General features: G+C 35.6%; 1 protein-coding gene across 7 annotated transcripts in view; it reads right to left on the bottom strand.

Moving 5' to 3' along the window:
• The window catches only part of CADPS2 (calcium dependent secretion activator 2), a 285,481-nt gene that overhangs the window by 86,747 nt on the left and 182,857 nt on the right, over nucleotides 1-15,877 (bottom strand). For all 7 annotated transcript variants that reach the window (XM_085042221.1, XM_085042198.1, XM_085042176.1 and 4 more), the window contains exons 12-13: nucleotides 9,041-9,177; nucleotides 5,260-5,447 (exon numbers count right to left, since the gene is read on the bottom strand). In XM_085042221.1, the coding sequence (XP_084898347.1) occupies nucleotides 5,260-5,447; nucleotides 9,041-9,177 (325 nt within the window). The remainder of the gene's footprint in view (nucleotides 1-5,259; nucleotides 5,448-9,040; nucleotides 9,178-15,877) is intronic.

Below are 15,877 nucleotides of genomic sequence, written 5' to 3'. Positions count from 1 at the left end.
GCTTCGCACCGGGCAGTATATAAAACTGAAAGACCTCGTGAAAAATTTCTATTCTCAGCAATGCCCAACAAGCCTCAGAAAAGAGGAAGATTATGTTCACTTGAAGAAGAGGGATAGTTTTTCATTTTGAGAGAATACCACTTCTCATTTAGCTGCACAAACTCACATAGCATATCAATCCTACAAGGCCTATTTTCTCATTCCATTGTTCTGTGCAAATGGTGGCTGATAACAAATGATTTCTAAATAAAAACATGGGCTTAAGTATGAGAAAGCCACACTCTCCATTTTCATTATAGAGGGGTGATAGAAAATGAGACAAACTACAAAAGTGAAAGACTCTTGCTCCATCTCTAAGAGCTGTATCAAACGAGACAGACTAGCAGACTGATGTAATGTAACTTCTGATGTAACACACGTCTCTAAAGATCCACACAGTAAAGGAACTCAGGCTCCTTCCTCCAGCTGTTGGACAGCCTTGGAACGGATCTAAGCTTAAAGCAGAAGGTCCAATTGCCAATAAAAAACAGTGAAAGAAGACTTCATACCTGCTATTTTTACAACACAGACAGAACATGTTGGGTTGAGAGAATAAGAAGCATAGCAAACGAAGGAAACATTTTCAAATCCTTAAAATTGAAATGTTTCAGAAAATCCTGTTAGGAATTGTTTCTGGGAAAACCATCTAAGAAAAAGTGTACATGATTTTCAAATGTTTTATAGATAAAATTATGTGTGTGAAAATTTAAAACTTCTGGGAAGACATAAACTGGACAAAACCTTTCAGGTCAGATGATGACCATGTGCAGATAAATGGTGAAACTACTGACAAGTTCTGGAATTTTAGTTTAAGTCTCATTACATATTGTTTATGAAAGATACAAAATGAAGGAGAAACCTTCAACCTCACTTCAGAATTAAGTTAATCAGAGACAAAAATACCGATTCAGAAATTCCAGAAAAAAAATCAGGAGACAGAGCAAAGTAATGATATTATTTTATTTTAATGAAGTTCCTTGTCCCAGATTTAAAAGGCATGATTTCTCTGACACAAAGTGTAAAATTGCAATGAATGTTTCTTATCACAAAACACTGAAAAATTAAGACATATATGAATGCATAGCACTCTCCAAAGCAAGAGCTCTTCAAGCAAGAGGAGGCTGTGTTGTGGAACCTGCTGCTAGAGGTGTTGGGGGTGAAAAGGGCTTACAGGGATGCAATGGACAAGTATCTGAAACGAAGACTCACTTCAGGTTACCAAACAGGCATATTCTGAGCTGCAAAGAGTTGGGGGTCTGAAAGAGGAAATACTGCAGATGCTTGCCCTGTTTTTGACAAGCAGGTCAATGCTGGAGACAGATGACTGACCGGCTTAGAAGAGCCCTGACTCAATATGACTGTTCTATGGAAACACACACGTGCAGAAGCTGTTACTATAAAGGAAAAAAAAAAAACCCAACCTATTTATCTTCCTTTATATAGTGATTTTTGTAGCATTACTTTCACATTCACTTCTCATATCTGAACTTTCAATATATCAGATATCTTTCTGAATAGAAAAACTTATAACAAGGGAATACGCTTGAATTTTGAATTTTTCAATTCAGTCTGTAACTCAGCAGGTGGAAAGAAGTCACTTCACACTTCATGTGATACCTACCAGCATTCATTTCAAGCAAGAGGGACTGAATAGAAGTCACAGCATGAAAAGTAGACAAGAGTGAATGTGATGGGGAAGAAAACAATAGCTCCTACCTGGACTGTTTAGACTGAAATGTCAGTATTCAGGAATGTCCTACAGTTCCTTGTTCTGCCCATTTCACTTTCACCAGCAATAAGTTTATGCATAAGTGCAGAGCAAAAGGTTTACTTGTGAACTAACCATATTGATGGGGACCATATAGAATATTTCATGGGAATGACCATGGAATATTTCAAAAGAAAATCATTCCGATGAGAAGCCAAAGGAGATGCTATCGTAAAATTATATAGAACCAGAAGTACAGACAATGAAAGATGATTTTATTTATTAGAGAAAAGAAAATAGTTGATTCAGAAACAAGGGTGTGTATTTGTTTGAACAAAGCAAAGCATTTCTTTTAGTGAAATATTTCCTTTCTTGGCTATTTAGAAAGAGAATGTCTCAACACTGTCATCTACAAAAGCAGAAATACCTTTTCTACACTAGCAGTTTGTTAGCCCAGTTGTAATGGACTACTAAAAAGGAAAGGAAAGGCACAAATAAGCCCTGAATTTCTCAGTCTAGGACTCAGCACATTGTGTTTGACTCTGACTAAACATTTCTGTTCCCAAACCAACAACACTGGCATAAGACACACAAAGTACCACCATGCTTGATAAATCTGTCAGAAGTTGTTACCTATATCTTCATCTCAAGAAAGAAAAAAAAAAGTCTGTGGACTATTGTCTGTCTCTGGTCCTGAGACCAGGAGACAAGGTCTGATGCACACAGCCTACACTGGAGGTCAGTTCAGATCTCCTCTGTGCTCCAAATGCCCCTGAAGCTCCAGGACAACAAAACTTTAACACATTTATTCCAGGTGTTTCAAAATAAACCCATGGTTACTGTATTAAATTCTGCAAGATCTTTACAGCCTGCGGCATGAAACATGTTCCAAGTCCTAGGGTGCAGTAAAAGACTGTAAGACATACCTGAATGTTCAAAAAAATCTTGGAAGAGTTTTGAAAACATATGAAGGGTGAAAAAAGCCAAAGCTGGTTCAGACTGAGTTTCTCATGACCAGAAATGAAGGTGAGAGACACTTGTATCTGACTGTTTGACTGATGTCACTAGATTGCCTGTTATTTTAAAATTCATCCATAAAAGAAATGGACAATATGAACTAGAGATATGGCTGCATTTCTGCATGCTCCTCCACCACCTGACTTTGAGATCAATTTTGATGATCTTTCTCAGGCTAGGGGAGGGTCTAAGATCCCTCTGTGAAGCAAAGGTGACATATAAATTAAATACATCATGCCCAGAGTATAAAGCCCTTTGTTCTGTGGTCTTTCTGATTCCCAGCCTGAGTTACAAAACAGAGATGTATAACGCGAGGGACCAGCCTAGAACTTTGGCCTGTCGTGCATTGTCTGTGAAATTCTTTTTTACCTTTTACTATTTCTTAGTGCTGCAGTAAATGAATGAGTGGGTATATTATGTGCCCGTATATGTATGTCTGTCATTCTGAGTGAGTGTGTCTGCCTCTGTCCTTGACTTACTTTTTTTCTTTCATGTTTCTTTTTTCTTCCTTTTTACAATATCTCAGTTCTAGTCAGACCCTCTCTGTTCAACACTTCTTTTATTCCTAAAACACTCATAATGCTATTCAGAGAATATCTGTACAGTAGGAATAGACAGAATACAGAGTGCTTACCACTGTGTAAATGATGTGCTCCCTGAGATATTTTCATGCACTGTGCGCACTGTTGTCCTTCACTCAAATTATGAAATAAAAAGAAATGTATCTACCCTTCTTTTGAATTCTTGAAATAAGTTTGAGCAATTATCACATATATTTGTCTTCTTAGGTTGAAACCAGTAATAAAAATGCGACAAACAATAAAGACAGACTCAATAGGAAATATGAATGTGTCAGGTTCTTGACGAACTGACAAAGAAGCATGCTTTTACAGAGAATAGGTTACCAAATAAAAGCCAGAAATCTCCTAACTTACCAGAATGAATGTTAAGATTCTTGACAGCATTTCAAGCACATTCAAGCACATTTCAATTTTGGATATTACTATCACATATTACATATTGTTTATCTACCACTATGAAATCACTCAGGTCACAGATGCCCAGCTCCAGATGAGGCTTTGTCTGAGCCAATGAAGGAAACAATATCCTTCCTAAAGATTGCCTCTTGTTTTCTGGCTTGAGGACAAGTAAAACAGCCTCTATGGCTGACTGTTTGCAAAGCAACATAAGCATACATCTTGGACAGAGAATCTTTCTCTCTCCCAATCTCTACCAAGATTCAGTTTTGGGGATTTACTGACAGAAACACAGTAATTTCTTTTTGGGACTGTGATGTTTTCCCTTAGTGACAGGATTGGATTAGGTGGGAGGATTTATTGGGTTTCCCCTTGTTATTTTTGAACTTCTTAAACATATTCCATACAGCAATCTACAAATCTAGTGCACAGAATAGGGTATAAATGCATGTTCTCCTATAATTTGATAGATTGCCTGTCCTACTCCCCACTCTAATACAAGGAAGACAGGGAGCAAGTTCATTGAATTGCCACTGTGATAGAGACTGGAGCACGTGCTCGGAGGTGAGGCTGAGGGAGCTGGGCTTGCTCAGCCTGCAGAATAGGAGGTGTTGAGGTAGGCTGAATGACAGCACCTCAGAACTACTGGGTGGTAGGCAAGAGGCAATAGATATAACTACACTAAAATTAGAAAGGTTCAAACTGGGTAAAGACCTGACTGGAAAAAGCCCTGAGCAACCTGGTCTGACCTAGTACCTGACCCTGTTTCATGCAGGAGGTTTGCCTAGAGACCTCCTGTTGTCCCTCCCGACCTGAGCTATCCAATGTTCTCATCTGCAATAGCTGCTCTCCAACAGCAGAGCTAGTCCTCTCACAGCCTGGAAGAAGACATGATGAAGAAGTGCTTCTTTTAAAGAATGCGCTTAGCATAGCAAAGAAATCAATTTTTCTACGTCCTTCATTTGCAAGTGGAGTGAAGATATCACCCCAAGATTCATCACTGTGGCCAAAAGCTCCTGAAGTAGTCTACCTGTCTAGTGGAAAGGATTCCAGAAGTGTCCTAGCTCTTCCTGGCTGGGGGGCCACATCCAATTCCCAATATATGTTATTTCTCACTGTGATAGCACAGACAGAAGAACTCAACTGAGTATGACTAGTTGCCAAGCTACAGACTACAGAGAAAGAGTCAAAATTTAGGTTACACTGCAAAATTGTTCTAAATGTTTACTGGAAACACCATTTGTTACCACAACACAAATGTGGAATGAAGAAGAGCACCCTTTGAAAGGAAAAGATCCTTTGATCTTGAAAACATATTGCATAAAGACAATACATACTGTAAGGAGATTTTTTTTAAACAATAATCTGTATGAAACATCCAGTACCCCTGAAGAAACTTTCATAAGCTGACTTCTGTTGTGTGCAGTTCCCTACCTGGTGAATGCAAGAGCCTATAAATACTTTTACTGAGACTATGCTTTTAAATACTGTGAATTAAGAAATACATCATTACATTACCTGTTGCCATGAACATGAGAAGCACAAAATGCAAAGCTGTAGTGGAGTAAGGTTGGATCAATAACAGAACCATTTTCTGAATATTCAATCAGTTCATCGAGATAGCAGAGATGGCGGTGACAGCCTCTCACTCCGTAGCGAGCACAGTATTCATCCAACACAAAGACTTGACCTGGGCTAAACCAGCCCTGAAAGAAAAAAGGCAAAAAGCCATGCAACATTTTGGGATTTATAAAAATATATGTTTCCATTCTTTGTTTGATTTAAAACTGAAACATATATTTTTATGTCCATTACATAAACTTTTTATGCTACAATGATTTACATCTGACTAATGCTGACAGCACTGCAAGTTAGATCCTACAATAGCCCTCTTACTGAAAGCATTAAATGTCAGGAAACTATTTGCAGTTATCAGTTACCACTACTATGAAAGATATAGTTTACAAACAACATGTTAATACATCCAAAGCCTGGTACAGATTAAGTTATATCAAAACCTAATATAAAATAAACTAACCCTTTAAAATAATTAATTTTGTTTTAGTAATCAATTGTAAAACACAAACTAATGTTTGGGTAATGCTGAGGGACATTAACATGGACATTAAAACAGTTTCTGGAAGGCCAGCTCTCTGTGACTGCAACTTTAATATTTTGAGCACAATTAAAACCTTTACCCATGTAACATGCATGGACTTTTAATAACTTATGAACAACTTTTAGTAGTAAAGAGATACAAAGCTAGGTAGTTTGTTAAACACCACCTGAGTAAGATGAATAAGATTTGACCTTAAATAACAATTGGATATTTTCAGGTTTACTAAGAGCTTTCTTGGTCAGAGTCTTGATGAGACCAGAACGGCATAACCCTGACATAGACATGTGCAAAGTACAGACTCCGTCACGCCACAAAACCAGATCTTGAGTGAATCCGGAGTGTAAAAAATAGAATTGATTCTTGATGCAGAAATATGATAATAAGTAGCCCAGTGAGCTTCCAAAAGCAGCATGGATAAATATATAAAACTTTGGGAATCTACAACAACTGAATAACTGTTCCACATATGCATTTTTCTCTGTTCTTGTTTTAATTGCTAGGATATTTCCCTTTCATTATCTTTCATCATTCCATCTCATCAAATGGTTAAGAGAGATTGAGGAATACCTGAACTCAAATATATAATAACTTGGATAAGCAAAAGGATTTTGCAAAGTCATGAATTTGTGACATCAATATAGCAGCTGAAGACCAACATTTCCCTAAAGCTTGTGAATACTTCTGCAAGATCAGATGTTTAATATTTATACAAAAATACCATTGAAAAATACTCAAAAATATATTCACATCTGTTTTAAAAAAATCTGTGCTTTAACTTTACTAAAAAACTTGCATAAGATAGGAGTTCAAACTTTATATTCTCCCCCAGCTCTTCAACTGAACATATTATCTGCAAACAAGAACACCTCAAAGGTATTTCATATTTAATAAATTTGTTTGCTCCTAATTATTTTCTTTGATTTGAAGTCAATGTTTCAACTGCCTTTAAGGAGCTTCAGCTGTTTCTAGAGAACACTTATCTTTATTAAAGACCCCAGAACAGTACTCAGCATTTTAATCTAATGTCTGATCATGTTGCAGTGCCTCATGTAGCTTACACAGTGTTTGATAGAAAATATGGTATTCTATTGAAAGAAAAAAGAAAAGGGATTTTAACAGATTTTTTTTTGCAATAATATGTATCCTACACCTAGATACAATCAGCAGTGATTATTGTGATTGATATTCTACAAATATGTTGTCATTTTCACTTATGTCTCCCTACATTTTCATGGAAAACATAACAAAATGTTGCATACCATTGCCTAACAGTACAAAAGCAAACAGTTATTAAATTTCTGCTCATTCTCATACGATAAAACTGTGACAAGAATAAAAAAATTTAAAGAACTCAATAATTTAACTTCAGTCCCCCTTAAAATATCTGTTTGTATGGTCATTCTTCATATAAATGTCTGCTTTCCTTGCCCTTGTTCAATCCCATATAATGCACAAGTCTCACAAACACATAACAACTATATCCTACAAAGTAGTGATTTTAGATAACCGCATATTTTTTTATTTTATAATTGAAAAAAACCTCAAAACTCTCAACCTCCTCAATACTCTCCCTATACCAAGGAAAATGTAGAACTGAAGAAGTTAAGGTCATAATGTAATTTAGTACAGAACAGTGCATAATATTAATTCCTACACGTCTTAATTTTTTTTATGAGTTGTATATGTGGTTACACTGCATTTGTTGAAAGAAAGGGATGAATTGTTTCTAAAAAATTATAGGAAATGAGCTGTTAGAGAAAGAAAAATCAGACTTACAAGCCTGTATTCTATTGTTATCTTGACATTCCCAATTTTTTTAAAATAAAAAATATAGTTACATATGCAATTAAAAAAATTATTACCCATTCCACTTATTGAAAGCTGAATTTAAAAAAGAATGGCAAGAAATACATCTGCTTTATGGTTGCTATAGCACTGTGCATTTCACCTAACCTTTTCTAAAAGTTCCTGATTTCAAGGTTATATTAAGTGTCTTACTATATTATTATTATAGAAAAAGATTTTGACCCCAATGCACTGGTAGAAAGCTAACCATTTTCTCTTTGAGTGCCAATTACTTTGTACAGATGTACCTTCAGGCCTCTTTGATTCAGTGTGCAACCCACAGATAGAAAACGAGTCCTTTAACTTTTCTATACATACGTATCTGGCAGTATTTTAAAAGGGAGGCAACTGTAATCAAATAATATTTTTTTTCCCTTTTTAACAACTGCAAACAAACCTAAAAAGTCCAAATATTATCTTTGTATTACAAGGCTAGTTAGAACAATGGAAAAAAGAAGTAAAAATCCACATTATTTTTTTTGTTGCTGTTGGGACAGTAAAAGGAAAAAAAAATGTGTTGTGAGGCATTTTAGATCCTTAGTGAGAGATCACTGTTTCAGACACGATATCAGGTGAAAAATAAAGCCTCAGGAAGTTATGAGGTCTGACCCATACAAACCTGGTTAATGACTGTGTATAATCCGATGAACTTCCACAAGATTGTTGCTGGTTTTCCCTAATGAAAACAAAACCTGAAAGAGACTTATCCTCAACTAGTCCACAAAGCACAGAATAGAAAATGATTGTAGGAAAAGGAAACTGCAGCCAATATCTTACCTTCTATAGCTGTCTTTGAATGTGGAAAACATTAATTTTGATACAGAGATCACATTCTATTTGCTTTTGTTTAATAATAATACTCCCCTTTTTTACTTGCAATTCAGGTAATATGTATATGCCCATACATGTCAATTATGGGTCTTCCACCCTTCTTTGGTTTTTTTCCTTCACACCAGAGTGGAATGAAGAATTACTAGAGAGATGAAAATGTCTGAAATGAGGAAACTACATTCGGACCTTAAAATGCCTGTACAGGTATCAGTAAATCCTGCCACAGGAGTTCTTACCATTATCAAAACTTTTTGGTTTTATTCAAACCTCCCCAGAGGACATGATAAATTTCAGCTGATAAAATTGGAGACAGTTTGTGTCTCTTTGCTTTCTATTGAGTGGCACAGCAGCAGCTTGCAAGTATATAATTTTCAAATTTAAAACCAATCGATTGGACCCTTTATTCCAACTACAACCGCGGCTGTTGAAGGAATGAGGAAGAAAAGACTACTTTGTAACAACTATTTCCCACTTCTTTATATCTTTTTTCCAGCCAGTACTCACCAAACAAGAATAGGAGTCATTCAATCTGTGATCCAAGGTCTGCCTCTGAAGCAGTCTAAAGAGGGAAGCATGGTCAAATTTGCAGGGATTAGCAGAAATAAACTCATCCATGCCATGTTTCTGGCCACGTTCTGTATCTGTTACACAAAGGAAAAATGCGCAGAACAAAACATGTGAGTGTGTGTTCAGTTTTACAAATACAAGTGTACACATAGCATACAAGTCTTAATATCTAAGCTTTCTGGAAAGTATCTCAGAGAAATAGCTCATATAGAGAAATGCTTGCAGGTGACTTATTATCGAGTCTTGATCTTTTAATCTGAAAATATTATTTCTGAATTATTTTTATATCATGCCAATCTATGGACTGTAACGGTGAAAAAAAAATTGCTACCCACTGACAGATAAACCAAAATTTAGAAAGGCTGACACAACATAGTACATTAAAAAAGTCTTAAAGCATTATTTTCTAGTGGGCTCTGCAAATGTTTCAATTTAAAAACAATGCTCTGAGTAGAAAAGAAAAATATTCTATAATTTCCTGGTTTTGTATGGCTCTCTTTCTAATTTTAGCAAAAACCCCACAAAATGTTAAAAAAAAACCCCAAAAAGCAAAAAACGTAAAAAACCCCAAACAGGTTTATGCATTTATTTCTTCAGAAAAGAAAGAGCATCTCTACTGCAGTTCAAAGTACCACTTAATAGAAATATTCATCATGGCTTGAAGCCTACTTCTCAAATGGCAAACTGGAGCAGAAATGAACACACTGGCTTGAGCTAGGTCATTTCCAGCCTTCTTTTTGTACTCGGCTTTTAATGAGACAAACCTTAATGTAGTAATGGCAAAGAGCTCCTTCAACCTTCCAGCAAAGTGTACTGAAAAAGGGAGCAGCATTTTTGTGTAAATACATTGAGAAAACATACCATCCCAAATGGCACTTCAATCAAAGGCCCAAATTTATTGTTCTTCACAGATTGCATCTTTCAACGCCTTTAAACCCCGCGGGTTTATCAAAAGAGAAGCTCTAGTGATTGCTTTCATTAATGCTATGTTTTGTCAAAGTCTTCAATGTGAATTATCTATCTAGTATGGACAGAAAAAGCCTTACAGTGCCCAAAAGGACTAGTTATGTATTAGCACATTAGCTGTCTTGGATTCTATAGACTGTACTGGGTTGAACAGTCCTATCAACTTAAAAATTGACTTCCCCTTTCAATAGGGTCTTAGCTCTTTGTTCCTTTAAATTCAAACCTAGGTCTTTTTATATTCGTTACCAGAAAAGTATAGATCTAAGTGTATCCTAAATGCAATTTTGAAAACCTGCGTAGTAGAAATCTAAAATTTCTAAAGAAAGGAGACAAAAGTTTATTGATTAAACCCAATTATAGAGTCAGGTTCATAATAAAACTCAATATTGATCTGTGGGCATGATGCTAACATAATCAGTCACATTTAGAAATTTAGCCCCAGATCATATTGATCCATGTCAAGTCCAACTTTCAGCTGTATTTGTGGATGGAAGAATTATTTAATTCAAGCTGAAGGATCTGCAACATCAAATCCCAGAAAGATGCAGAAACTAATTCATATCACTTGACTTTGCATTGTCAAAGCAGGAGTCACATCCATGTGACAGATTTCACCAAGGTGGATGTAGCAAATAAACAGTATGACAATATGTCGATGGTGTAAGGTATGAGACCATCATCCCAGAGAAACAGCAGTGTGTACTTAAAATGGTTGAACAATCTGTAGCATATGTAATTACATAGATTAGCAATATTTCAATGAGCATTAGACTAGCCTATCCTTAATGACAAACCTAGCTCATATTTTTTACATAGATACAGGAAATGCTCTCTCTCAATTAGTGCAATTTAACTGTATTGAAACACATTAATTCAAAGATAAACAACTGATATCAACACAACTACATTACCAAAAGTACTGAACAACATATGAAGTTATCTATCGTTTCCAAAATGTCCAAACACAGATAAAACTCTTCCAAAACCATTATATTTAATGCGCAAGTGACTGATTTCAACATTACTTATAAGTTTTCCTTCTTATAAGAATATCAGGTTTATCAAGAGATTTTTGTAGTAAGACAGATGACAAAAAAGAAAAATATTAATATTTCTTTTTGCCATCATGTATAAACTATACAGAGCGGAATCTTTCCTAAACTAACCTTTTGTTTTTTTCTCTGGTTAACCACAGAATTATAAAAGATGCGCCTTTTTTATGAGAGAAGGTATAGGTACTAAAAAGTAATTAAGTATTTTAAAATCAGGAGACTGGATGTTGCAATGAAAGAGATCCAGCATACTTATACAGTATCCTGATGATCATAAAGTATAAGGTAACCTATTGAACACAATACAGCTTGTGACAGCAGAATTTGCTAATACATAATTTGGGCAAAATAAGCAACAGTATTGATGTAAAAGTATAAATATTTGCTAGATTTAATTCTAAAAGAAAGATCCATGACAGATCATCTTTTTCAGTCAATCAAGTAGTAGAAATAACATTGTCAAACAGTAACAGAAGATCTGTTACTAAATATGTTTTAACAACAGAAAAACAACTAAAAACTTACCTTTGCCAGCTGTAGGCAAGCAGGAAGTAACAGAAAAGTAGATCTGGTGTAATACATTACATTTTTTTTATTGCTATGATATACATTCAAGAAAACTGGTAAATATTTTGAAACAAAATGGAATTTAAAAAATTAAGAACTTGAGTAAAGATTATGAGGAATTACTAAAAGTTATGACTGTGACTAAAAAAATTACTTAAGACCCTACTTTTAAAAATTGTTGGAGTGATCGCTTTTTTCAAATTGCTGCACCAATGAGCTTTAGCTGTCCTGTTTAAACAACATGCAAATGCAAAAGGCAAATAAGGTGCTATATTGTCATGCAGTTAAGAAAAAAATACAAATCTATTTTTTCTCCACACTTTCTCAACCTTGGAAAATATTGGGAAGATATTTGGGGAGAGCTTAGAAGCAGCAATATTTTTCTTGCTTTTTCACAAATAGTTTTTTTTCCTTCTTAATGGAATTTGTTGCCATGCTTTCCAAGTTACCTTTAATTCAAAATCATTGTTTGGCTGCTATTTCCATGTTGCACTGCCTGTTTCAGGTTGTGCATTTATTTCATCTTTTGGAATCTGTTAGCCAAAAAATTATCCATTTTTTTGGATCGAGATAGGACAAATAAATATATTTTCAAATGATGGTAAAAACTAACAAAAGCTATTGCAGCAGTTTTAGCATATTCTTTGGGTGTTCTTTTAGACAAGGATATTAATTCTGGCAGAATAGCATTCTGAGTATGCCTTTTGCCATCTTTGCAAGCAACTTTCAATTTTAGTCCAGATGCAAAGGCTACAAAAATTGTCACATCCTCTGTGACTCACCAGAGTTGACTGAATTAAGACTACCAAGAATTTCATGTTTATGTCACATTCTCAAGTGGTCCTAGGATCCGTCCACAGTGTCTCTGCCCCGTTCCAGCCCAAAAGCAAATACACATTTCCTGCATCATCTCCTCTATGCTAGGGTGAACTACAGGCACTGGCCTTGCAGAGTGGCGACCTACTTCTTTCTGTGGCTCTCAGTGACATCTCTGCTTGAGTTTAAGCATTGTGAAAGCAATCTGAACTAACTCAGGCAAGTAGGAAAGAAGACTAGGTAGAGGCAAGCAATCTAGTATTGTAGGGATTAAAAAGATTTAAAGACTAAGACTAGTAGGGTAAGAACTATGACTCCGTTACAGAAGCGGCTGGAACTGGTTGGAAAAGACAGTGGTAAAGACATGCATTACATTCCTTCAAGTGCCACTCCAGACAGACAGTGACAGCTTACACTGGGAACATTTTGACTCCTGATCATTGACCAGGACTCCAAAGTGCTACATGCTTAGAAACACAGGCCAAAGAGACAATCTATGACCCCAGAACTTTATAATTTAGGTATCAGACCATGAAATAACTTCGGCAGAGAAAGTGGCTGAGAATGAGAAAGCGGCAAGACCATACGGCCTGACTGGCAGGCTGGGGATACCACACTGACTGACTGCCAGTATTTTGTTGAAGGGTAGACTTGAAGAGAATAGTAGGTAGTTTTCACGTTTCTAAGTAGTACAAAAAGGAGTGTACAGGTGACTTACTGACTGCCTAAGGTGGTAGGGGCTGGTGTTAACATTTTCTTTCTAGAAGGGAGACAGGGGTGGTTGGAAGCAAGCAGGAAATGGACATAAAGGGGAATGGGGGAACATGTAGGGAGAGTGGAGTTACTCCACTCTTCCAAATGGCAAAAGGGTATGATGGACATAAAGCTGCAAAACCTGCTGAGAAAACTATGCCAAATGAAAAAATATATTTTATTTGTTTGTTTCTAAAAATATAATTAATTGTAAGAGATTGTCTCTTGACTCATGAGGATGTAGACTCAGAATGATGTTTGGCCTTGTATTTCTTCATTAAGACATGGCAATCCCCTCATGTGCTGCTTTTATCTCCTGTGTAATGACCAAGTTATTAGCAGCGCTCAGCACTCCAGCAGCCTTTCCAATTGTATGAATATATCTCCTAATACATTGCTCATTAAGAAAGGGATCACTTCTAAACCTTTATGTGACTCAGATGAATCTATTTTTCACTGGTGTTTTCCCTGAAACATTAATGTCCTTGGGAAACTTCAGGCTATTCTACAGCCATGCATCCTGAAATACTCTTTGCATTCAATATGCTTATGTAGAACAGTAGAATTGAAGATCAGTCTCTTTTCTGAATCCGTGCTGACATTATCCTGTCTGCACTGAAGTTTTGGAGTCACCAAACACCAAAAAACTGCAATACAAGTTGCTTGGAGATGAAGAAATTGGGTAGTATACATTTTAGAAGTTGGACAGGCACAACAGTAGCTTGATTCTGTTAAATGATCCCTTTCAGATGCTTTTCATAACAATCAAGAAAACTTCAGGATGAAAGAAGGTATTTTATAAACACAATACAGAAAAGAATTGAAACATGTCTCCTCAAGTTGACTTTTTTCTACATCCTGCACTTTAAAGGTCTTTAATTTTCTCCAAATTTTTGAAAATTCTTTTTGGACATTTTATCAGGGTGAGTTGATTTTTCATCATCTTAGATGATGATGAAGATGGGGACAGACTTTGACAGTTTAAATGCCATTAACTGAAATTTGTTTTGCAAAACCCAAGTTGGTTTTCTGCTTTCTGTATGTAGAGGTGGCATCGCATGATATATTGTAGAAACTAAAACACTGTGATCTTGTATTGGCTGGAAATGCTCAAATTATTTATTAAATGGAAAATAAAAAGAATAAAAATAGTAATTGACAAATTATCTGGCACAACCTGTATTTCGTAATACTAAAAATGTATCATACTAAAGAAGACAAAATTGGAAACTATTTTAATTTAATTTACACACTGGCTCTCAAGTACTTGGTGTTATATCTTGATTAAAAATAAAAGATACTTAGCTTCATTCAAACATTATTCTAGGGGGAAAGAAAATTAACTTCTCATGAAACTGAATGTATTTAAATGTGACAAAAGGTCAGCTATAGATTCTTCTTAGGAGTAAACCTGTCCCTCAAGAAAATCAGCATAGTATGTATTTATAGGAAGTAGGACCCTTAGAAAATTACTTAAGGTTATACGTGAAAACCCTAAAACTTGCTGTTTCTTAAAAACGGATTATTTTGATTATGCCCATTTTTACCTCAAGTGCAAGAGACAGAACAAAAAAATTTCCTCCTTTAGACAAAGCTGGGGTATTACAGAAATCAGTCAAACAATGGTCCAAAATCTCACATTAAATAAATTCCACAAGTTGCTCTATTGCAAAGAATTTTATGAATTATTATCAATTATGAATTATTTTAATTATTACAATATATCAACATTGAAACGCATTAAACCCAAAGACAAATAATAATTAAATAATGGATTTTTGATTTATATATAGTTCAGTCATATCAGTTTGTGTAAGTAGATACATAAGCATGACAGAAAAATACACGGTATTTGAGGCTTTTGACCTTCCCTTAAAATGTCTTTAAAATAATCCTTACTTTTTTTATGGTTTCCACCTAAGAACTGCAGTTACCCTAAAATAATGCCTAAAATAATATCAAGATGTGATAATTTTGCTGTTTAATTCTTTAACGTTATAATTCTATCTCTGAAAACATAATTCCAGTATATCTAAACTTGTGATTCTTTTATGTACCTTTTTCTTTCTATCATTTGCATTGCCATGTGGTCAAAGTTTTCTAGCTGCTTTCACTTCCAGGTAAATAGTGTGCCCAAAACCAGGAGCAATTCCTTGGCTGCTGCTGACAGAGGTCAATTCTTTCAGACTTTCTAATTGACACACACGAAGCGAGACATTAGGTGGGAGCACAATAAACTCCCAGCACCCAGCACGAATCCAGGCAACTGGGAGGAGGTGAGCAGAAGCACTCCTTGGCTGTTGCCCCACTTTTGCTTTTGCAACATTACTTCCATCCCACTTCACCTTACTACCCCCATAATGAAAGATTACTTCATGAAGTGGTTCAGATTAATTCCCGTCCAAAGTGTTTCACATTAAAAACGGATGTCAGTGCTTTTCTGAGATGAAACTTTTTTTGCAATGATCTTGACAGCTTAGTCAGGATTTTAGATAAATATTTCTAAGTTTAACGAGCACATTTTACTGTTTTCTAATAGCAAAATTATACAAGATTAGAGGATGAATAGAAGGTCGTGAGACTGAGTGATAGCAGGACTGAGGGAAGACAATGGGTTTGG

Source organism: Lichenostomus cassidix, chromosome 1Aa (assembly GCF_008360975.1).
Source record: "Lichenostomus cassidix isolate B80296 chromosome 1Aa, HeHo_3.0, whole genome shotgun sequence".
In the NCBI taxonomy this organism is placed as follows: Eukaryota; Metazoa; Chordata; class Aves; order Passeriformes; family Meliphagidae; genus Lichenostomus; species Lichenostomus cassidix.
The sequence above is the reverse complement of the archived record's forward strand: the minus strand, read 5'-3'. Positions and strand labels throughout refer to the sequence as shown.